We start from the raw sequence: 25,280 nt of genomic DNA, 5'->3' as shown, positions 1-25,280 counted from the left end.
TTTATCCCTTTTAACTGTTTTCTAGAAGAAATGGAGCATTTTATTATAATTGCTCAATAGTTAATGAGTACATGTCTAATTAAGGTTGGTTAAACAAAGTTTGATATTTTTCCCACCAGAGGAATTTAAGAGACATTGCTTTCCTTGCAGAAACAGAGTTAGTCTTTGTTTCATTCCAAATGCAGTTTGTAAACTACAGAAGCCCAACACAGATGCCTGAGAGCAAATGAGCGGTAGCATTTATGGCCAGGTGAGGCTAACGGCTAATGGGTGCCCTGTTATCTCTCCTCTGCAGTGTGTACGGCTGCCCTCTGGCCAAGAAGAGAAAGAGTCTAGACAGACAAACCCTGGAAAGCTCCCCTAAGAGGAGCACCTACCTAGATGACATGGACAACTCCACAATGGAGGAGTGCTACGAGACAGATGGAACGGAGGAGATGGACGACAGGGAAGAAGAGGAGGAGGAAGGAGCGATAGAGGAGGAAGAGGGAGAAGTGGAGGAGGAAGAAGAGGAGGTGGAAGGCTACATGGACTACAACGTGGAGCAAATGGAACAGGAAGAAGGGGAGGTTGAAAGAGGGGACGGAGAGGAGGAGGAAGAGGAGGAAGAGGATGTTGAGGTGGAGCAAGAGGAGGAAGAAGAGGGTGATGAGGACAGGGTTGAGGAGGAGGAGGAAGCAGTGGAGGAGGTTGACTATGAAGAGGGGGAGGAGGAGGAAGGAGAACAGAGTCAAGAGCAAGGTGAGACCCTTTTCTCATCACATTGTACTAATTAATATGACTATATGCACCAAATGCACTAAAAAGGCCTGTCCAACACTGATTTGTTGCATGTGACATTAGGTTACTGGTTGTTTCTATTTCTGTATGTGATGGACTGAAACCAGTAGTTTGGGACAGTTGGAGCTTATGTTCAAACATCCACAGTGTTCTGCATTGGACTGAGATGAAAGATCTGTAACAACATTGAAATTCCAGCTGTGGTGAAAATATAAATGTATTATTCCTACAGTGATTGTTTTTTCCTTTGATATTGTTTATTAATTTATTCATTCATTTGCACATTTCACTTGGTCATGTACTCAGTCTCAAAGCACCAGATAACTACAGTAACTTAACTCCACCAGAGGCTACATTTGCAGCAAACATGAGCAAACAAATTCTTCCTTGTTTTATTTTTTTCTGTCGAGAGCCATTTTCTAAATATTTTTAATTACAGGGAAATTATCTAAATTGATGCCCAAAATAAGCAGAATCCTCCTTTGCAATTATTCCCCACTGAAATGTTTTAACCTTCTCCATAATACCATTTTCAGAAATATCAGAGTTTAAATTGCCAAAACTCAAGCGACAGAAAGAATTGTAAAAGTCAAGTAAGTGACAAACTAATCTTTTTCAGTACAAAAGAATCTAATCAAAATGTAAATCACAACAATATTAGAGCTGCTGACAATCAAAGCATTTCTTTAATTATGGCCTTCTCAAAGATGTGTTGCAGAAATACCATGTAGTTTTGGGACTGGGATTTGAGAAGCTCCTGCCCCATATGTTATCTCCTTTTCCCCCCTGACGTGCCCAATACCAGATTTGGCAGGTTTCTCTCCAGCAGATTCTGCTTTGCACCCCCGCATCACGATTGGACCTGACAGTGCCTTCAAGTCCAATTAAGAGTGAAGCTCTGAGAGAGGAGTGTGTTAACCCTGTTTGGCGCATAGCTCTACCCACCCAAAGTGTTGATGTGGCTTCACAGCAGGCTGTGCTCCTATTTTCTTGCCGACATGTGAAAACATCTCTGCAGACTGGTGTTCATTAGAGCCCACAGCCCAGGCCTTAGCCTTAACACTGAGACAGTGGACTGTTGCCACTGTCTCTTTAGTCTGTCAACAGCTTGTCTTCCTATGGGTAGTGGCTGATTATCATGTATTTTTAATAAGTGCAATGCAGCAGACACAGTATGGGTTGTTACCACTGTCAGGTGTTCAGTATCTTGATGAAGTCTTCAAATCCTTCCCATCATTCACTGTGCATTTTCTTCAGTGGAATAGGACATCAACAACATTTACCCAAGAAAAGCAAAATCTTTCCACATGCCTCATCCCCACGTTCCCCACCTCAGCACTGCTGTCTTGGGGTGAATGAGGCAATATGTAATAGAGGTGACTTTCTGGAGCCTCTCTGTGTTTCTCGGTGGCATGCACATCTCTGTAGCTAATCCAAAGCCAATTCAGGGCAGGGCAGTCTCTCTGTTCCTTCCCTTAATCTGTTTCGCTTCCATATCCCTTTTGTGTACCTTGATTGCTCTTCAAATTGCTTTCCTGTGCCATGTTTCATACCATCAAAAATTAAACCCCTGGTGCAGGAGGTTGCTGTAAGAAGCCTTCCACTGTCAAAATATGTGCCTGGTCATTCGTGACTGTTCCCTCTTCTCGCTCTAAAGCCCTCACCCCCCAAGCACCAATATTGTGTTGCTCTCATTAGATTGGAGTGTGAGCGAATGTGTGCATTTGTGCAAGTGGAAGCCAGTATGAGTGTTAATTCACCTGTGTGCGTAGAGGTTAGTGTAGTCTAAGCCATCAGATAATATTGTATTTCTCTTTGTGTGTCTATCTCAAAGGTGAGTTTGAACAATTGTGTATACTGAGGTAACAGATATTCTAATTAACATTTCATTACTTGTAGTTATGCTCCAATGTATTGTTATTATTATTGTTATTATTAGTAGTAGTACCAGTAATAGGACTATTATTAGTCTTCTTCAGAGGTGGAAGTCTTACTTATTATTTCTTTGCGTGGGCCTTTGGGTTCATTTTCTCTGTAGGAATGTAAGTGGCAAATGTGATGCCAATGTGAGCGATGTGCTCTTGGCGGCTCAGGGCGGAAATGTGAAAGCAGAGGATTGGAAGTGCTCCAGGAGTGAGTGCTTGAAATTACTGACAGAAGAGGTTCAGTAACCTTTTGCAGCCTGTCAGAATCAATTAGGCAGTGAAAGGAATTCTAAAGATACTGATGATTGAATGAAAAAAAGAACTTTACTACCAAACCATGAATAGCGACTGACTGGGGTTCATCTTGTTGGAGATGGAACACCATACACACTGTTTTGATTTATAGTGCTGAAAATGTTATCTCATTTGCAACTATATACAGAATTTTTCAGTAATACTATTCATCATACAACCTGTGAATTTTTTTTTTTTTTTTTTTTTCAGAAATCCAGGAAATTAGAGCAAAAATGAGTTGTGCCAAAGATGCAGTCCCTGGTTTAATAAAGTAACATTTACCAGAGCATCTTTCTCTGGAACTTTCCCAAACTGCTAAATTTAACTTCCTGTGCTGATTCACAATTCAGAACACAAGCTGCTGTTAAGACTCTCAAAGTAAATTATTAGGGGAAGCAAAGAGTTCCTTATCCAATTTAGATGGACCAAGCCCAGAAATCTGATTTACCAGTAAAATAGAATGACGGAAATGAAATTACAAGACATTTGTTCTTTCTTTCCTACAGAGGACGATCAGATGAGCAGTGGTGAGGGGGGTGAGGGTGATGGTGGTGGAGGTGGCGGCGGCAATGGCAAATCTGGCCTGACGTCGGAGAAGGACGACAACAACAATGATGAGTATGAGAACTACGATGAACTCGTGGCCAAGTCCCTGCTCAACTTGGGAAAGATTGCGGAAGACGCCGCCAACCGGGCCATGACAGAATCTGAGATGAACAGCAATTCCTCACACAGTGCAGAGGATGAAGATGACGAGGATGAAGAAGAAGAGGAAGAGGAAGAAGAGGAGGAAGATGAAGAGGAAGAAGAGGAGGAGGAGGAGGAAGAAGAGGAAGAAGAAGAGGAAGAAGAAGAGGGGGATGAGTCGCAGAGAAGTGATCTGAGTTTGGACGTTGACAGCGATGTAGTCAGGGAGACAGTGGACTCTCTGAAACTGCTGGCACAAGGTCATGGTGCCGTACTGTCCGACAATATGGACGGGCAGGAATACGAGGACCACACAGGTGAAAACGGACTGGAGAATGACTGTTCCCACAGTGGGGGAAATGCACACATTGGTGGTAATGGACAGATTAAGACCACCAGTAACGGACAAATAGAAAACAGTGATGAGGAAGTGTGTCTAAGCAGTCTGGAGTGCCTACGGAACCAATGTTTTGACCTGGCTCGCAAATTAAGTGAAACAAAGTCTGCCGACCGAAATGGGCCACCCCAGCAACATCATTTCTCATGTGAGGATGCCAGTCAACAGCCCCAGCATCTAGGCTATGGGAATTACCAGCATAGCCAGGACGACAGGCGGACGCTTGATAGGAACTATTCAGATATGGACAATCTCATGAAGCTCGAGGAGCAGCTGAGCCCACGCTCCAAGACCTTCTCCAGTTGTGCACAGGACGACCGATATCACTCCAACCACAGAGACTTCGATGAGGATACTGCTTCAGTGACGTCAGACCGATCGGAAGAGGTGTTTGACATGACTAAGGGCAACTTGTCCCTGTTGGAGAAGGCAATTGCACTAGAGTCAGAACGTGCCAAGGCAATGCGGGATAAAATGGCGGCCGAGGCTGCCAGGAGAGACGGGGTGAGGTATAGCCATGAAGACCACGGTCCACGGCACGGCTACGGTGTAGAGCGTAAAGCCCGGCTTCCTGATGGTATGAAGAAGCCTTTCTACCATAAAGGTGAGTGGAGCTTTCAAACATGGACACGCTCAGATGCACATCAGGCTTCCATTGGAAACCAGACATGCAGACATGTTTACCTCATTTAACAAGCTCAGGTAAAATGTTTGTGTGCCAGTGTTTGGCTCTGTATTCTATCTATCCTGAACCGGAGACTAGACAGCCCACATGCATTCTGGGAACCTTACCATAACCCCAGGACAAGCTTTTTCAGCCAATTTGGAAATTCGCATCTCGGTAGCAGCGGGAGCGGCAGCAGCAGCTTATGTTGTTAAAATAGGCCAGCATGGAAACATCAGAGGGTAGGCTTGTCAGGCATAAGTAATGGCAATCTGCACGGCCTGTTAGGACCGCAAATCTCATCCCTGCGATGCAGCTTGGGGTAAAGCTGCCTATTTTTAAACCTACGCAAGCAGTTGGGAGAAGAAGCTACAAAACAGAGACCTTCTGCCTTTAGAATGGATTCATTCTGTAGGCAACAAGAAAGATTTCACTTTTTTTATTGTCCTCTCATCCTATTATTCACCTATTGACAAATACGTGTGGTGTTTGTACCTTAAATGTTCCCTATGAAACATTGCAATGGCATTTCCAGTGGTCTGATTAGAAGCTCCATTTATTAACTCCTAATTATTCCTCTGATCATGTCCTTTAGAACAACATTCAGACCTGGTTTCAATTATTTCCCCCATAAGGAAGATATCAGATGAGAACAACAAATAAGAGCATGCTAATTCACCGCAGGGTGATATTACACCTTAAATGCCACACAACTCACAGCAGGTATATATTGAGACTTAAATGCCACACAAATGTTAATTTCAAGAGCCTTCCGTGGCCCCTGTGTCTGGCTAATGTTGGAATAATGAGAGGACGCGAGACAGTTGCGTCACGATAACATCTTTCCTCGGGCAAGATAGTAGCAGACACTCGTTGACCAGGGTTCCTGTGTGTGATTTATAAAACAGAGCATTTTGAGGAGGAGGGGTTCGGAGAAGAGCCCGGCTTCCTAAGAGAAGCACAAGGCTGAGATGAAAATTGAACAGTATCAGAATGACCGATAACGAACGACAGGCCCACTGACTGCACATTAATTATCCAGAGATGGTATGGTAATGGGGGCCATTTGCTATGCAAAGCGCGGACCGTCCCCAGCCACAATCAATATCCCCTGCTTTCTAATATGCCTTCCACTTGGCTGCTTCTACTCTCTGCAATGGAAGCGTGGCAGGCAGAATGCACGGCTGTCATGTATGTGTACGTGAGCCCTCGTGCGTGTGGAAATGGAGAATTATTTCCAACATACTGTTCAAACCCTAACAGTCAATGTAATAATGTGGCTCAAAAGAAGCCATTATTAAGAAGCCACATTTTACATGCAGACCAAGTTCTTTATCAACATGAAATTTGCCTGCCTTTATTGCACTGGTGCCAGACAGAAGAGCCAGACATGACATAGCAATATTGTACTAAACTCATATGTCCTAACCTGACATAGATAGATGGCGGCCACTGAGGATAATGAGGTGCTTTTTCCTGATGAATGAGATGTGGGATTTCATTTGGTGACTCACTTGTAAATGCACAAGTAGGTGTGCCCCATACAACCTTTCAGTCTGTGCTCTTTCTCTACAACCTCTTGTGCATTAGTTTAGTTGAACTACTAAGTTACTAGTTACTTGTGTGTGATGTACCCATATAAGCAATAAATTATGCAATAAATGTAATGGGTATCACTGACAGTTACTGAGAAAGATATGCAATTAAAGCGCCTGATCAAAACACTGGTGAGTATAAAGGGTTAACATCCAAATATATTCTTTTGGGTAGGAGGTTGTGTGTAAAATGTAACAGTCAAACATGCCAGGAAAGGAGGACGAATCACCAGACAACTTTCAGAGGTTAAAATTCAGCAGTATTTTCCTTATGAACTCATTCAACACACCACCCTAACATTACTCTGAAGAGTTTGTAGGTTTAAAAGTAGGTTTTTAGGACTTCAAGCTTTATTGCCTACTTTGAAACGTGTTACAAAAATAGTCAAAAGCCAGTCTAATGTAACATAATGTAAGTGACTTTACTTTGGAGTACTAAAATAGTTATATTACTTATTACATTTTTACTGCTTAAGTAATTATCTGTCCATCATCCAAAGACATGCACTGATAGGTTAATTGGTTAATCTAAACTGCCCATAGGTGTGAATGTGAGAATGGTTGTTTGTCTCTATATGTCAGCCCTGCGATGAACTGGCAATATGTCCAGGGTGTACCCTTCCTTCGCCTATAAGTAGCTGGGAGAGGCTCCAGCGACCCCACTGACCTTAGTGAGGATAGAGCAGGTTCCGATAATGAATGAATGAATGATAATTATCTGTAACCTGTTACATTTCAAATGTATGCTTCTCCATACTGGTTACAAAGGCCAGTAAAGCTTTAATCACTGTTTTCTCTTTCTGTGACATGCAATAACTGCCCCTCCTTGATATTCTTCTCCACAAATGATACTACCACTGACTCTCAAATTACACCAAATTGATTGTACTGTCTGATACATCACTCATGTTCTGTATAAAGCTTTCAAAGTTCATTATTGGCTAATTTTGGAACGTTTCTTCTTTTCATGTTTTTGTTTAAGATGGTAACGTGAACTGCATTCCACAAGAGCCATTGCTTGCTCACTGTAAGAAAAATCCTTGACCTTGTTTGAGAGTCAAAGTGTTTTAGCACTTGAGAAACGCTGCCAGTTGGCATAGCCTGGCACCGCTGCTTTTTGGTGGAAACCATATCTGACCTGGGTTTGGAAGAAATAGGAGAGCTGAGTTTTGGGGAAGGGAAAGACAATCTCATCCGGTGTGTGTGTGTTTTGTTTTTGTTTTAATGTGTGTGTGCGCACCCTTTTTAGACCTTCATTGCCAAACTCAGTTAAAAGGTGTCATGTGAGGGTAATGAATAGAGGTATGATGAATCCTTAATTGAATGTAAACTGTAAACTGGAAGATGAAACACTTGATGTTGAAGGTCACAAACATTAGTGAATATTTCACACATTTCCACAATTTCATAGCAGTAAACAAACTTGATGATCAAAAGATCTGTCAGGAAGCCAGTTATTGCATCTGCATCCTTGTCAGTCTTAACTGTATTATTTCAAATAAGCAACATACTTGCATATAAATAAAGAAGTCCATTTTGAATGCTGATACCAAAGGCTATGTGAAAGTGTGTTCTGCAACATCTCCACTTTCCAAATCCTGTTTACTCACTCCACCCATTATGTGGCTGCCATGGTAACAGAATCATGCTAGCTTGATGACTCTTCACAGCAGTCATGGCTTTGAAACTGTCTTGTCATGTATGATCACCTCCATGTGACCTCTTGCTCGCAGATGCTTCACGGGCAGACAAGAAAGAAAGTCGATGTCCAACGCCGGGCTGCGATGGCACGGGTCATGTGACAGGCTTGTACCCTCACCACCGGAGCCTGTCGGGCTGTCCGCACAAAGACAGGGTGCCACCTGAAAGTAAGCATTTCAGTCACACACCAGTCAGCCAAACATCGCTTTGGCTTATTTACCAGACCTGTGGCCTTCATATTCTTTTGATGTTCAGGAATCAGCATGTTTCCTGCGGCCGCTGCTGCGTCTGGCTCATTCCGTGCACTGTGTACTTGTTGGATTGTGTTTGATATTTCAGCGGGGGTGTACAGTGAGGGGTCAGATGGGTTGCAGCTGCACTTCTCTCCTGACCTTTTGCATGGGGCCGTGATTTTGCTTGCTGATTGCCTGTCTAGTGTGCCGTGTTGATGATTTGGGAAAAGAGGTTTTGGTGATGTGCAAATTGTGGCAAAGCAGCGATTGGTGGGATGGTCAAGAGCTGTCAATCACTGGTTTACTTGACTGCATGAGACTTTCTCCTGCACTGGACTGACTGACAGTGACTGAAAGTGTATGATAATCCAGTCCCCCAATGTTGCTTTCATTATTTTGGTGGGATATATGAGCTGCATGCTCCTTTGGATTGTTCTTTGTATAGTGCATGTGTGACAAATGAGAGAAAGTTGAAATGTCATGGATGTGTATTCCCTTAATTTGCATGGCTTTTAATTGAATCTTGCATTTAATTTTTGGCAAAACTTGAAAATGCACAGAGACCTTGATAACACTAATCTTGCTTCAGTCAGCCATGTCGTGAACCCCATTCATTTATTTGTATTCTTTGCTCAATTAAACTCTGTTGAATAGAAAGGCAGTATCATATCTCAAAGCCACGGATCAAGTGAAGTGGCAATAAACATTAGCCTTGAATGAATAGTGAGTTTTCCCTTTAGAGATTTCACCCCGGCTATTTAGTCTCATTCACCTTGTGCAAACTTCTCAATAAAAGCCCCTTTACACGTTTCATTAACCGCAGCGTGAAAATCGGGTTATGATCTGCCATGGCCCAGACTGCAATCAAAATAAAAGAGGGTTTTAATAATGGCAAAGAAATTAGTTACCATTAAAGCCAGGCTTGTAAAGACCAGCAGTGTCACAGACGACTCATGTTCCGCAGAGCTCCGTTCACAGAGGTCCCTAACCTGAGATGTACTCGTCTCCCAGAAATGTGAAATGTCTCAAAAGCCATTGACCTTGACTGGGAGCACGAACCCCAAAATGGAATTTGGAAAAGGCTTGAATTGATTGTCACTGGAGATTTCTGGAATATGATGTCTGCGTCACTCCTCCTGTTCCTCACTCATGTTGATCGGCTGACTTTTTGGTGGAAATGATATCAAGAGTGGTGCACTAGATGCTCTGAATCGCCAAAAAGTCCTCTCCTTTCCTGACCTCAAAGGGACACTCGTAACACTCATCCTGTCTTGTTGCCGTTAAAAGGTGACCTGATTTGGGTGACATGAGTTATCAGTAGGTCTCTGAATTGTCAGCCCCAGAGCAGCCAGTTCCATGTTACTGTCAATATGCGGTCACTAATCTCCAGAGACGCACTCCTTGCTGCACCAGAACAAACGTAAAGATGAGTACATGTCACACATGTGACTGCCTGCAGGGTGCACTCAGCTATGGGCAAATCTCTCTCCCCTAATAACACATTTGCTGTACTGAATGGACAATGTATTATTAATGCAGTGGCTTCATTTAATTGGGAAATCACACAGTGCAGCCAGACCGTTCCTTGGGAAATGTGAAGAATGATGATTAAATTATATCCCAAATTCATTAATTCCCTTTCCCGTTTGCTCATTGTAGCTCTTTTTTTTGTAAAACATTAAAATCACTTTGCACGGGGATGCTTGTTTTTGCCTTTAAAATGACTTACCTTTGTAACATACAAGGCATTTGGAATCACATTGCTTCGTGATTGCCTGAACACTGAATCAGGTCCTCTGCTTTAATTTCATGCCTGTCGCCGTGCAGAGGACAGGGCAAAACTTGGACATGCATAATGTATTGGCTTGTGGCGTGTTGAGGTGGTAGGCTTTGTCCAATTACCTGCACCGAACACCAATTAGTATGTAAGGGAAGGAGGATGATGAGGGGTTAAAGTTTAAGGGGGTGATAATGATGAAGCTGACGCCGATGGGGTTTGGCCCTGCACGCCACTGGTGTCGAGACGACCCTTCCCCATGCCCCCGCCTGCAGTGCTCCGACGGCTCCTCTCGGACATCCATAGATCATTAATCTAATTGGCTGGTTGCCAAGGGGATCTGAGACAGTTATGGACTGTTTTAATGGTAAATGGTATTGAAGACTACACTCTCCTCCCTAACAATGTGCAGATGATAACAAAGCTCACTCTATCAAGGAGCTGTATTCCATCTGTCTGCTTTTCCCATTGATTTCAAGGCGTGTGTTTTGCATGATTGCTAGCTGTTGGTTGCTGTGCTCTCTGCATGCCCAAAATTTCCTCCATTTCTGAGTCTTGCTGGCTTTGTCCTGTTAAACTTAAATGACATCTTTTTATTCATGACTGTCCCTATTCCATGAATACTAATTTGAAAGGGCTGGATAAGTGGAAGCAATATGGTGGGAAACCTCGCCTGCCCTTTCAAACTAGTGTTCATTAAAATGAAGAAGAGGTCATTTGGGTTCACACGGGCTCATCTCTTAATGATGTTTATAATGCCAAGCTCCTCACACACTAATAGAGCTCATGTGTGATTGTAAGGAGCTGCTAACCTTCCCTGTCCTGTCTTTCACTCCTATCTCATGTCTGTACGAAGTTGTGGCTATGTATGAGAATGTTCTTAAGTGTCCTACGCCTGGCTGCACGGGACGCGGCCATGTCAATAGCAACAGAAACTCCCACAGAAGGTAAGTGACAGCCTGCCTGTATGAAAAAGGCACTGTCCCTGTTGCATCACCCTGTTTTTCTATTTGGGACTTTGGTTTTCCATTTTATGAGGTATTGTTCTCTTTTCATCATTCTTATTATTTCTTTCACCTCATTTTTTTGGTTTGGTTCCTGTTGAAATCATTGGATTTTTTTTCCTGCCAGCACATTATTTTTTGTGTGTGGTTAAATTTAGTCATTGGGTGACAAGGTAGGGTAGAATGAAATAATTAAAGAAATTTTGCTTCTTAACGGTGCCTCGGCTTGACTGTGGTGCTGATCAGAATGCAGCAATTCACACCTTCCACAGCATAAATCATTTATCAGCTCCTGGCGAAAAATGGCATCTATCAGGTGCAGGTTCGGAGGGAGAAACGGAAATAGCAGGGCGCTCTTGCCGCTGCTGTCAGACGGGGCGAGGTGACAGTGAAAGAGGAGTGTCACCCACAGCAGATGCTTAGGGAGTCAGGCATAGCAGCAGCCATTAGCACCTTTCTGCCACTCAGCCAGGGTGACAGGAGAGGTACAGACCTGGGAGGACCACAATGCCTCCATGCTGGGCTTGGTGACACGGCTGCAGCGCAAAATAGACACGCACCATAAACTTTCACTTTTACAAGAAAACGTCCTCGTACTACCTCACACCCACCCCACCCCCCCTAAGTGATGCACACTGTCACCCCCTGCACGGGCATGCACACATTCATGCACGTGTGATGACAGGTGCTCATGAACACAACTCTATACTGGCTTGAGGCCATTGTCAAAGATCATTTTTTCACTGTGCCCCGACACACTGCAGTTGACAGAATGGATGGAGAATAATAGGGGTTAAGGATAACAACATGAACTTTTGTCACATTTGGTCAGTTAGTTGTCAGGAGGAAGTTTTGCAGCACTAAATTCTATCCGAACATGCTGTAGGTGTAGATCCCAAGTGTATGTGTCCATCTTGTCAGCATGTGTTTGAAGGAGACAAAATTCACATAAAAATGCACACGCATCAATATGGGAATATCTATTCTGAGAATTATTTTAAGCCATTCAACCAGAAACATGCAAGCTGTTACCAACTGTGTGGTTACTTAACATGTTAGAAGCCATAAAAGTGAATGATTGTGCATGTAGGGCTGGGCGATATGGAAAAAAATCATATCACGATAATTTTTTTTCATATCAGATGACATCAATATGTGTCACGATATAAGTCACATCACTGTTTTTGTCAAGCCTAAATTTTCCGTAACTCATAAATTAGATCAGAAGGGGAAAGAGAGAGAGATATAGAGATACATACGTCATGATACTTATGAGAATTCCCTCCCTCTTACAACTGTTATGTATTATTCCCCCGTTTTATTCATCTCCCCCCAGCCCCCCAATCTAAAGATTTATTGACCCCCATCTTATAAGCATCGTACATTTCAGTTTGAGGCCGTATGGTTTGCATGTATTAGTATTGCAGTGGGCACGGACTGCAGCCCCCTGTCTGGCAATCTGTGCGTACCTCTGAATTTAGGTCTGCAGGCGCGCCGTAACTGGCGTAAACTGAAAGTGAAACAACATGCTCTGAACATCTGACTCCCGGCTTCTATGCCTCTGTTGTACGTCGGACGTTGTACATTGTATGTTCATATCGTTGTCGTTTTATCACCCAGCCCTATGTGCATGTAAAAAGATACTTTCTAGTGGTAGGTCTTTTCAGTTCAACTGGACTGGTTTAGCTCTTTTTTTAAACCAGTCCAGTTGAACCAAGAAGAATGATGACCTGGGCAAATGAGAACCTACACAGACATACTTTCTAGTCCTCGATCAGGTTGATCAGCTGATAGATGGATGGACATTCTCTGTTTCCTTGCATGGATCACAGGCCGATAAGCATTCTAAAAAAGCGAATGTTTTATAGAAGGTGCCTTGTGTGTAATAACTTCTTTCAACATATGTCTTAGGCGCATGTCTCCACTGTAGGGCTTATATTATTCTCTCACTTCAGTCTGTCAGGTTGTCCCATCGCTGCAGCCGAGAAGCTGGCCAAAGCCCAGGAGAAGCATCAGACCTGCGATGGCCCCAAGTCGAACCAGGCCTCTGACCGAGTATTAAGGTAGTATCTGCTCTCTTTTTTTCCATCTGTATTGCTGACATTAAAATCTTAATTGGAGGTAGCTGAATACATGCAGTGAGATGCTTTTCAAATTGGTTGTCCTGTTCATTTTTTTCCCTTGAATTCTGTATCACTATTGAGAGTTGAGAACTTCCGGTTTTGTTTTATGTTTATGTTCTTTTGTCCCCTGAGAATACTTCCAAGAGACTGCATGTTCATTGCTGTGAAAGCAAATCGCTTTATTAGATTTTAACAAAATTGGCCTCATTTATCACAGGGAAGGCAGAGCTTTTTGAATGAGTTTCTTTGATAGTCACAACTGCTCTGATGAAAAGTCATAAGTAATTGTAAATTTTATATTTATATCTAGCTCAGCATCAACAGTGCAAGATCTTACGTTTCATTTCTTCCTGGTCTTAGATTGAGACTATAAATGCATATCAAATGATAAAAGCATATCAAAACTTTGCAAGTGTAATAAAAGAAATGCGTAGATTCAATTTTGCCTGTTTTTATTGACTAGGCATGAAAAATATTTGTCATGTTTTCTAAAGCAAGAGGAGGGAATATTTACACTGTGGAATATATAAAAGATGCTGTGCACCCTAAATCACCCCTCCATCAACCAGCATCATCCTCCATATTCCTCAAATAATCTGGAATTCTACCATAACAGCCTGACTCCTCCCTGCATCTGCCCATTTTTTTTAACCAAACCCAAGTTCCCTATCCTCCCCCTGGGCAATGTTGAATGCCTCGGTCCAACTTCCACCCCCTCGTCATTTATTTTCCAGGCCTATGTGCTTTGTCAAACAACTGGACTATCCACAGTATGGTTACAAGAACAATGTTTCCACCAGCACGCCCCGCTCCAACCTGGCCAAGGAGTTGGAGAAGTACTCCAAGACCAGCTTTGACTACAGCGCCTTTGATGGTAGTAACAACCACCAGGTGTACGGGAAACGGGCCATCGCACCCAAAGTTCACGGCCAGCGGGACACCTCCCCCAAAGGATATGATGGTACAGTTATACAACAAGATGAATGCAGCCGCGTTCACATTCACTAGATATTTCAGTTTTTAGGCTTACACTGAATTTGCCTTTTCGAATGTCAAACACACAACAGTTGCATTTCTTACACTTAATTCTTTTTTATGTTACCAATCATTATACAGAACCTTCATCTGCTACCTTTATTTGGTTTAACATAGCTCAGTAGATAGTAGACTGAAAGAGTTAGTTCTCAAAGGTTCAGTGTGTAGTAGTGGCATCTAGTGGTGAAACTGAACTGAAATTACAATAACCGCCCCCTCCTCTGTGGTGGCCAGTTAAAGTCCTCATCACACTCAGCGTTTGGTTTGTCCATTTGAGCTTATTAGTTAAGAGGATTTTACCTCATAAAAAATAGTATGTGATGGTTATGGAGCTTTTATGATGGACTCTATTCACTAAAATAGAAAACAAAACAGGAAATCCAATGTGTCATATTGTAGAAACCTAGAGGTCCATAATTGTGGACTTTGTTGTGTGGACGCACTGTCTTTGTCGATATAATGGTCTTAATTTAATGTAACAAATATACAGTTCTTATTTTCACTCACTACACACTGAACCTTTAAATTCTCAATATGTAATAGAGCATTTCTTCACTTTTGTGGACAGTAGGTACACTCAGCTAAATGTCATTGGCATTCTTTTAAAATGATATTACACATAATTGTGTGTACTTGTCTAAATACAACACGTTTTCCTTTCACTTTTTCAACGCATTTTGTAGCCAAACGTTACTGCAAGAACTCCAGCTCGGCTAGCAGCACCACCAGCACCTACGCTCCCAGCAGTAGCAGCAGCAGCCTGAGCTGTGGAGGTGGAGGAGGGGGTGCGGGAGGAGGCGGAGGGGGCGGGGGCAGCAGTGCCAGCAGCACCTGCAGCAAGAGCAGCTTCGACTACAGTCACGACATGGAGGCTGCCCACATGGCGGCCACTGCCATCCTAAACTTGTCCACGCGCTGCCGGGAGATGCCCCATGGCATGGGGGGCAAGCCCCAGGACCTGTGCTCCCAGGTAGGAGGTTGGAGGAAGGACACTGTAATGCCTGTCATGTCATATCAGACATTTTAGGTCAATTTGTGTTTAGTTGAGCATACTTTAATATCTTAAAGGGGAGGAAGTTACAGGTGTCGCTTCACGTGACTTAGTATTCACTACACTTTGGTAATTCTGTGGCCTCCTGCTATAGGCACAAAAAAATCCACTGACAGATTATCTCTGTGCTTCCTTCATTATACTAATACTGGCAGTGAAAACTGACAAAGATAGGGAAATTTCAGCTGCGTACACCACATGTACACAGACACACTCACACACACATTCCATTAAAGATCCAGAGCTGTGTCTTACACTCAGGGCTCAGCAGGGCAGTTTTTTATTTTCTGTCTGGGGATCAGATAGGAGCAGGACGAAGCGCCGTTTGACACGGCATGAGCCCAGTGTGTCATTTCTGAGGAGATAAGGTAACGGTGTTCCTGTATTATCTGTGCTGAGATGCTGAGCTGGAAAATGGGGGCCAGAAAGAGAGCGCACAGCAGAGGGCTAATGCTGGCTTAATGCTAATGTTGACAGCAGACACTGCCAGAGAATGAGAGCCGTGGTGATAGAATTGAAAATAAAGAAAGAGAGCAAAGAAAGCCTTTTGGTGGGAGGTATCTAAATGTCACAGTGCAGAAGGAGAGAAGAGGAGGATTCAGGAGAGGAGAAAGCTACTGAGGGAAGAGTGAGATGTAGGGAAAAAGACAGAGTGCATAGAAATGAGGAGGAAAGAAAAAAAGCCAAAAGCAACAGACTTCCAAAGAAAAGTGGAACGGAATAAACTTGGCAGGAACAAATGCCTGAAGCAGTCAGGACTTCCTCTGGTCCTACCTTATTTCATTGTCTGTCCTCCTCCTGCTCCGGGGCGAGACGGGCAGGATGCTTTCAGGGCAGGATGGGAAGACGGGAGACTTCAGAGGGTTCTTCTTCCTCTTTCATCTCAACACCTTACCTCATGGCACACACTGTTCCTTTCTATGTCTGAATGAAACTTCACACATGTACAGATCTATTCTCATCTCCTTGTTTTTTCATCTTGTCTGTCTATCTGCTTGTTTCTCTTTTTCTCACCCTGCTGTGACATCATAGGTAGCTTGACTGAAATAATGAAAGAACCTGTCTGTTTTTCATGAAAGTCATTGTCATACCACATGCCAGATTAGAGTAGAAAAACGCAGGTTACATATCACAAGACAGTTATATATTTCTGAGGAAAAGTATGTCGGCTGTATGTTGGTATCAACATGCAGAAGTTACACTTTTGCAGCTCAAGACCCAAAAGGGAAATTTGGTATCTTCCAGACTTACAAAAATACATCATTAATATCCATAGCTAGTAACACTGATGAAGATCACCATTCTCAGTTGACACCACCACATTAGTCACACACAGACACACACAGTATTTGTCTAGCATAAATACTGACACACATACACAATTAATTAAGGCAAACATAACTCATTACTAACTATTCCACTGTCAAAACAACGTAAAATAAATGTGTTTGGAGCTCCATCCACATTAGGGATAAGACTGTGATTTGGGGACAGTGTCTGTCGTAGCTAGTAAGATAATGTCAACTGTGGCTAACACTGCAAACTACCAAAAACCAACAACCAAAAATTCACATGCAAATAATATGAAAATAGTGTCTCTTGAACAGTAAAGTTTATTTTGACTTACCCACAATCTGCTTCATTTTGAGATGCTTGTCCAGTTTGTTCACTCTGAACTTTCATTGCTGAGCCCCTCCCCACATAAAACACATCAAGGTCTCTCATTGAATGGCTTTGACAAAGCCAAGGTTCGTGGTGTGTATTTTCCTTTCAACATGATCGAGAGGGAGGGAATCAGGAAAAATTACAGTCAACCTTGCCTCAGCCGAAGACTTATCACATTGTCAGGTCTGCAAAAAAGAGAGAGGGAGTGTGTCATACATAACATCTGAGCAGTTAAAAAAAGAAGGAAAATTAATAGACATATCAGAATATTTTTATGTATTTTACTTCAATTGCTAAGCCAATAAAAGTATGTCAGTGACCATGACCCTACTTTTGTGACAGGCAGGTATGTAGTTTTAACTGTTACTGGTTGTCTATATTGGTTACCACTAACACTAACAGTCTGCTTGTGACCCTCCTCCGTGTGTTTAGGAGTTCTACCACACAGTGTTTTTACACTTCAGACACTTAAGCCTGCTTCATTTGAATAACTGTTGGTGGCCTGAATTTGTGAAACTTTCACAGTCATCTTGCCTGTGTTCATATTCATAAGAATACATGAATAGAAGGGAAGAGGGTGGTGGGCAATTTGAGTGAAAGAAATGACAAAATGATTCAGGAAGCAAAGAAAAATACCACAAAGAAAGACCGGACATGTTTCTGGTTTTATTTTAAGACCAGTAATAGGAGGGCAGAAGTAATTTGGCAAGAATAAGCAGCTGACCCTGCACACACCAGCCTGTTCCCCTCATAGCTTCAGGTCAGAGGTTATGGAGGGGTCACAGGGAGAAAGGGTGGTCTGTAATGAAGGAGGCGGGGCACGTTCTTATGTATCACCCTTGCTAATTCGATATGATAGGGTGGGTCACGTTGATTGGACAGTGACATAAAATACAATAGCTGACAAGGAGAGGGCAGTCCGTTGAGGATATTCACAAAGACAGGCGGGCCATGCCAGCTCAGCTCGCCTCCTGCCTCTCCACTCCCCTCGTGCCTCTGTCTGTGAAGCTCCTCGCCAAACTTCAAATTGAACTGTTACTGGACTGTGAGTGTGACTTCAGCAGACAGCTACATCATGGAACAACATCAGCTGAGTAGATCTGTAGACTGCTGCTATTTTAGGTGTAATATAGAACATTTCCACATTGAAAATATCCAAAACCACAACCACACCTTTTGTTGGCCGGTGCACTTACATTATATCACGTTTTTCCAACTTATTTATGTAAGGCCTTTTTCATTTAGTCACCTGTCAACAGTGATAAAGGAATACTTCCATTCCATTTGTATGCCAGTTCACAACATTAGGATCTAGAAGACATATGCTAATATTGATCTTGCTTGATTTGCAACCAGAAGTTTATGTAAGACACCAAGCTAATGCAATGTTAGTAGCTAATGTGCCATGAGACAACTCATGTACCATTTTACATTATGTTAGCTAATGTTAGTCGCAGCTGTTTGATGATGAGAATGAAATGACATAACATTTACATTTCACTAAGTGTAATGTGATCTGAACTTTATTACCTTGTCTGTTACATCTGATAGGTTTGCACTGACAATAGTGCTGTGAACATACCACACCCGTGATGTCATAGTACTTCACAATGTCATCAACTGACATCTCTTGTTTTTGTTTTGATTGAGACCCCTAGTGGCAGCCATAAGTGTGTCTTCTCAGCCTTACTTTACATCTCCATGTTTGTTTTGCACAATCCCCTACTTTTATAGTTATTTTTACAATTCATAGTGAGATATTTTTCTCCACAGACACTTGAGGGGTTATGTTTTTTTCTGCTATATTTACATCCTTGATTCATCCCCAGTTCTTGGTTTATTAATGCATGTGCCCAAATCTATCACCCCGTGCATCTGAGTCAACATGTGTCACTGAGGTTTTGGCTTCATACACCAGGGGAATCCACCCCTAGGGACAGTGTCGGGTGAAATCAGCATTAAAGTGGGCTTTCCTACTCATGAAGGGGAGCACAGGGCACAAGGAGGATGAGGAAGATGAGAGGAAGAAGGAGGGATGTTAATGAGAGCGAGGACATAAACACATGCCTCTAAAAACACCCCTTAAGGGAGTGGTACTGTATATTTGTGCCACATGAAGATTAAAGGAAACACATGCCGGCATAGATAGATAGTCATATTTATACTGTCCATACACTGAGGAAGCCTTGTGAGCAGTCTTGTTAGATGTGGCCCAGTTTGTGCCAGAACACAGTATAGTTCTGCCTCTATTTTTGGGTTTGCAGCAGTCTAGTTCCAGCCACTGCTGCTCATCACCGCTCTCAACCCCACCCCTAACCCTCAGCCCCGGCCCCCTCTCCGATGTCCACTCACATTAGGCTCACACATCCACACACAAAACACAAAGTCATGCACACACACATACACAGCCTTCTGACTGCACAGAACACAGTACAGGCCAAAGCGGGATGGAAGGAAAGAGAGACACAAAGATAGAGAGAAAGTGAAAAGGAGGGGTTCACAGAGGGATGCACTCGTCCTTGAGCACTGATGACCTCTTCTTCTTTTGATCCTCTTATGAATGTAACACTACATTGTTGTACTGCAAGTGTCTAATGTTTCATCCTAGACAGTCTTGAGCAAAAAAAAAAAAAAAGAAGAAAGCTTGGACTATTGTTTCAGATATTTGAACTGCAGGTGTTCTTGATCCATCTTTCCAGACATCTAAAACGTTCGAATACATCAGTGTAAGAATAGAAAATTCAAATACATGTACTGCTTTGGTAGTCAAAGTGTACTCCACTGTTGTTTTGCCCAGCTCTGATCCCAGAATATGAATGTTTGACTGTTATTTAATCAGAAACTCTCTCTTTTATCCCTTTCTCTCCATCCCTACCTCTTTATGTTCCTCTCTCCCATAACCATCTAACTGAAAACACACAACACACACATGCTCACCTCTCCCACATGTCCCCACCTTCACACACACAAAACCCACACTCATGTCCACATACGCTTTCCAGAGTCCCAGCCTAGATGTTGATGAGAACGGTACGTTGGACCTGAGTATGAGCAAGCGTCTCTGTAGCGGTGGCGTTGGAGGGGACTCGGTGCTCACCCCTCTAGAGCCCATGTCCCCGCAGCGGCAAGCCGCCCTGCTGGGCTCCCGCTGCTACAGCATGGGGGACGCCGCTGACTGCTGGGACCTGCCTGTAGACTACACCAAGATCAAACACATAGACGAGGACGAGAAAGAGGTAAAAGGGGACAAACAAGGACAATGCTTGGCACTTTGTTACAGAAATTCACTTCTCAACCACCATCTGGTGTTGGAGGATGACATGGAAATATTTTCATTTCTCAATTCTTCTTTTGAAAGTACACAACCATTAGGTGTAAAAATCAAGGAAAACTTACTTTTTAAACAATGAAAATGCTCTCATTATCAAGGCAGGGGCATATTGAACTTCATAAACAATACATTTCAACATGAAGCTTGAGTGTCTTGATATCTTGGATTTTTACGACTGGGTTAGATTAGATTGGATTATATTAGATTTGATCAGATTGGATTAGATTAGATTAGATTAGATTAGATTAGATTAGATTAGATTAGATTAGATTAGATTAGATAGAACCTCTTGAATCCCTTGGGCAGAGCCCTCAGAAAATTAAGGTTTCAGAAGCAGCACAACACTGAATGGGCACATAAGAAATAATACAAGACGAAAAGGAAAGAAAATAGTAATAACAATAGCTATAAAAATAATTGCACATTAGAATACTTATAATTACTTATAACAAGTAGTTATGTTATATTATCATATGCGCAGTATGTAAAAATAAATAAATAAATGTGTGTGTGTGTGTGTGTGTGTGTGTGTATATATAGTTGAACAATAGCAAAAACTGCTAATGATTATTAGAATAAAGTAATACAGTGATTTATATGTATCCTATTCAAAGACCCCTTCAAATATACTTTTTATGAGTCCAGGAATGCCCTCCTGCCCTAGTATTTTTACATAACCATTCATTATTATTAAAATATAAAAACTTTAGCTAGAAAAGGTTGAGCAGAATGCTTAATTTTTGCATCATTCTCTGCTCATGGATTTAAAGTAAATATTTTTAATTAGCTAACCCATGGAGCTGTTTGTCTGTACAGCTATGTCTATAATATTTTCAGCCTCCTTTAAGGCAGTTGTATCAGAATCCAGGTGTAAGAGACAAAAGGAGATGGAAATTATGAGCAAAAGACAGAAACTTCCAACACATAGATGCAGATGGGACAGAAGATGACATATTGATAATTATGAAGCAGTCCTATATGACAATTGATGTGATCTGATAGGCTGTACAGCTGGCATGCTTCATTTTATTTTATCTGTTCCATGTGTCTCAGCCCAAAATTATCTCCTCCAAGGGATTGATTCAGGACGGTGTCTCCAAGTCAAACATTTGCATTGCCGTTTGATTGTCTTCTAGGTTTTTTAGCTCGCTGTCTGACTCACTGTTATATTTGGAATCATTAGAAAGTCATATTAGGGATTTTTGAGGGAAACCTAATGAATCTGCATGTTAATTGATGTCAGCATTGCCATGCACAGAGGTATCTGCTCTGTTTGTATCATGCTCCCCGCATGCTGGCTTTCTGTTTTTACATTTCGCTCTTCTCCAAAATGAATTATGCAAAGTAGCACCTTGGGAGGGAATCGGAATAGCTCATCTCATCAAAGAACTGCTGGAAATCAATGCACCACTGCTGGGTGCGCCTGTTGGTGTGTACAGCCGCATGCATGTACAGTACTTGTGCTTCTATTGGTGTGTGTGAGAGAGAACATGTGAATATTCATAGTGTGTGTGTGTGTGTGTGTGTGTGTGTGTGTGTGTGTGTCTGTACCCACATCTCTTTGGGAGTGTGTCTGCACGCATGCCTGTGTATGTGGGTTCCATCCCTAGCCTACTTTTGCTCTGTGTCTGTATGTATGCATGTGTCGTTCTCCTTCCTGTCTGCCTCTCAGCCTGCGCTCTCCCTAATTGGAGAAGCTCGCTGGCTGACCCAGCATCACACACTCCGAGACAGCTTGAGCGCTGGATAATTTGGGCTGTATCTGGACCTGTCTCTTTATGGGCATTACTGTACATACACTGCGAGCATGGAAGAAAGGAAAGAGGATTTGCATCAACAGCCGTCGTGCCCTGGCTGCATGCACTGCAGACAAAGCACAGCCCGACTTACACAGACAGCAGCGGTGGGATGCTACACCGCAGTGCCATCTAGTGACTGTCCTGTATATTACAAGTACAAACACAGCCAACTCCCTGAATTGTTCCGTTCTCTGCTGAAATTAAGCGGAGAGAGAGAGAGAAAATGAAATACACACACACACACAGAGGAGGGCACACTAGAATGCCTTATGAACGTGTTCATACCCATGAGTGAGCACACACTTTGACTCATTACTTCCTCCCAGGGATGCTGTTCTCTGGCTCTCTTAGACTGACAGGTGAAGCTCAGTAGTCACAGCGATTCAAACATTATTATTCAAACTGGTTTGACAGGTGCGAGATAGGGTGTGTGGAAAAACAGAAAAAAAGGAAGGAAAAGGAAAAGAACTGCTCATTAGAAACCCTCCAAAATAAGAGTCATGCTGATGAATTAGTTGCACTGTAAGATTAAAGGTTCAATGTATAAGATTTAGGGTGATTTAGGAGGACGAATAGAATATGATATTCAGAATTCTGTTATGGTATTTTCACCTGAAATAAAGAATCATTAACCTAACATTGAGGGATTTAATCAGGCCACTAAATATTACACACTGAACCTTTAAGACTGGTAACATAATGTAAACATAAATAAAAATAAATCTCCCCTAAACTCGTTTTCTTTCTCCCTTTGTCCCTCTCCCTTCCCTCCTCTTCCTCCTCGTCTGTCTCTCTCTCTCTCTCTCTCCGTTTCCTCCAAATCTCAGCCGGATGACCTGGATCCGTTCCATGACCTGCTGGAGGACCGCTCCTACTCCACCGATGTGAACATGCCCAGCCCCAAGCCCAAGTATGTCCAGTGCAAGGAGAGTAAGAAGGACCTGATAACGTAAGACCCTTTCTACTTCACTCCCCCCATACCTCAGTGTTCCTCTTTTCCATCTTTCCCCACCTGCTTCTCCCCACTCATGCTTTGCTTTCCCCCCTCCCACCCTTTCATCTCCTTATTTCTTTTTTGTTCACATCTTTTCTCTTTACCTCAGTTAACCCCAGTGAACCACCCCTCCCTCTCTCCCTGCTGGCAGTGGTTTGCTATATGATTTCATTTTACAGCTTTACCCATTTGTCCACACTGATCTCAGAGCTAGCTTCAGAAGCTTCTGCGAAGGACTTTCTCAGCTGATTTATTTCTCCCAGACGCAAACACTAGCTCTCTATGTCTTCCTATATCAGGTGTAGCTCAATATTAATCACAGACAGTGAAGCTAAACTGGAAACAATGAAAACAAACTAAAATCTGAAACAATCCCTCTTTTTTCCTGTAATTTTCACATTTTCTTGTCCTTCCCTTTGGGCTTATGAATCTGTCTATTTTTTCGGTGGCAGATGTCCCACACCGGGGTGTGATGGAAGTGGTCACTTGACGAGCAATTTCGCCTCACATCGAAGGTGTGACTTGCTGTTCTCCTGGTGGATTCTAAGTCTATTTCTATTTATTGTTTTCAGCTTACCTCGACTATGCTGTCAAACATCTGTAGGCAGAATGTTTCTCTCTCGTCTCTGTTAGCCCTTTGACTATTGGTACATCCCGACACAATGGTATCATGAAAATTTAAAAACGGCTAAATTAATTAAAAGTTGGATTTATGCACATTTTTAAGCTAAACCCTTGGATATTTCTCAATGGACCATGTGTAAAACCTTCTAAGCTGATGTTATTCAGTCCTCCAGGCCCTTCCCACAGTGCAATGCAGACTAAGCATTTACCATTCAGAGCAAAGAAGGCTAAACCAGAATTGCTGAGTGTTGCAGAGTGAGATGAGTCTGCAAGACCTGAATGATATCAGTCTGCAAAGCTGACATGGTCTCACATACAGGAGGTTTCCACTGAACAAGCTCATGATTAAATTCAAGCCTTGTCTTTGAAAACAACTCCATATGTTAATTTGTATCTGTTTTATTCAGTTAGTGCATTGTGAATAGAGCATAGTACAGACCATGCATAAAGAAACTCATGTGAATCCAAATACTCAGAGGGTTAACTGTTTTTTAATCAACTCCCTGCACTTGCATCATGGCTTTTTTTTTTCTTCTTGTTTAATGTTTTATGTGAGCATGTGTTTTTGTGTGTCAGTATAGTTAGGGTGTCTTTGCCTCTTTGGTGTAACTAACATTATGCCGGTGTATTTTCCAGTCTCTCAGGTTGTCCTTTAGCTGATAAAAGTATTCGAAGTATGCTGGCCAACAACGCGCAAGAGCTCAAGTAAGGCCTGCAATGACTCACTGATATATTAATGAAGTGAATGTGTAGCTCATTCTATAGTAGGTCAACTTAGTCGTAGTAAGGTTAATGTTAGCTAAAGAGTGGAAATGTTAAGCTTACTATGACTAGAAACACTTGGTTTATTTCTAGCAGAAATATAGTAATGTTACTGTGTTATAGTGAAAGCTATAAATTTTAGGTGTTTGAGATCAGTAAATTAAAGAAAATTATGTCTTTCTTACAGATAAGCAGTGTTTTTTGTTGTTTTGGCCATTATTTCTTCCATTATAATAATATGGTGGTTAACACAGTAATTTGTCATATCATTTCTAATTATCTAACAAGCCTCCTGACTTTAACCTCATTATCTAATTCACAAACTTCTGCATGCAAAGAAAATTTCTGTTGCGCACAATAACTGAACCAGCATGTTTGTTAACACTTAGCATTAACTTCATCTGCTCAACTCGACTGATATTCTTTTCTGGTAAATTTTTCCAGTTATATAAGTAAATGTGTTATTGTAACAAAACAGTACACACCTCTAGCAGCTTCATTCACATCTTTGGCTGATTCATATTCGCCTTGTTGTTGCAACGACACAAAAACTAAGGTCAGCAGAGTCACATCTGCTGCGAATAGGAACAGAGCAGCATCAGAATTATAAAAGGCTCTTTTCTTTAAAATGATAAGTAGTCTACCTGTTGTGATGCACTAAATGATAACGCTAAGATGTTTTTGTGTCATTATATCTGCAGTTCTGCAAGCAGTAGTCTGTCCTGTTCTATAGAGCTAGACTAAATACATGAGCTGATGTGTACAGGTGTAAATGTAACATTCACCAAGTGGAATGATGGCCAGAGCTACAAAAATGAGACCAAAGTTGTTTCTTCAGT

At 42.2% G+C, this 25,280-nt stretch overlaps 1 protein-coding gene across 5 annotated transcripts in view; it reads left to right on the top strand.

The window, feature by feature from the left end:
- myt1lb (myelin transcription factor 1-like, b) overlaps nucleotides 1-25,280 on the top strand; it is a 110,328-nt gene that overhangs the window by 68,262 nt on the left and 16,786 nt on the right. For 4 of the 5 annotated variants that reach the window (XM_030126570.1, XM_030126571.1, XM_030126569.1 and 1 more), the window contains 11 exons: nucleotides 296-741; nucleotides 3,506-4,687; nucleotides 8,076-8,210; nucleotides 10,910-11,000; nucleotides 13,013-13,120; nucleotides 13,915-14,141; nucleotides 14,899-15,185; nucleotides 19,934-20,167; nucleotides 22,889-23,010; nucleotides 23,508-23,570; nucleotides 24,316-24,384. In XM_030126570.1, coding sequence (XP_029982430.1) covers nucleotides 296-741; nucleotides 3,506-4,687; nucleotides 8,076-8,210; nucleotides 10,910-11,000; nucleotides 13,013-13,120; nucleotides 13,915-14,141; nucleotides 14,899-15,185; nucleotides 19,934-20,167; nucleotides 22,889-23,010; nucleotides 23,508-23,570; nucleotides 24,316-24,384 — 2,964 coding nt within the window. The remainder of the gene's footprint in view (nucleotides 1-295; nucleotides 742-3,505; nucleotides 4,688-8,075; nucleotides 8,211-10,909; nucleotides 11,001-13,012; nucleotides 13,121-13,914; nucleotides 14,142-14,898; nucleotides 15,186-19,933; nucleotides 20,168-22,888; nucleotides 23,011-23,507; nucleotides 23,571-24,315; nucleotides 24,385-25,280) is intronic. The other variant, XM_030126568.1, reaches the window with a different exon arrangement.

Source organism: Sphaeramia orbicularis, chromosome 22 (assembly GCF_902148855.1).
Source record: "Sphaeramia orbicularis chromosome 22, fSphaOr1.1, whole genome shotgun sequence".
NCBI lineage: Eukaryota > Metazoa > Chordata > Actinopteri > Kurtiformes > Apogonidae > Sphaeramia > Sphaeramia orbicularis.
The sequence above is the reverse complement of the archived record's forward strand: the minus strand, read 5'-3'. Positions and strand labels throughout refer to the sequence as shown.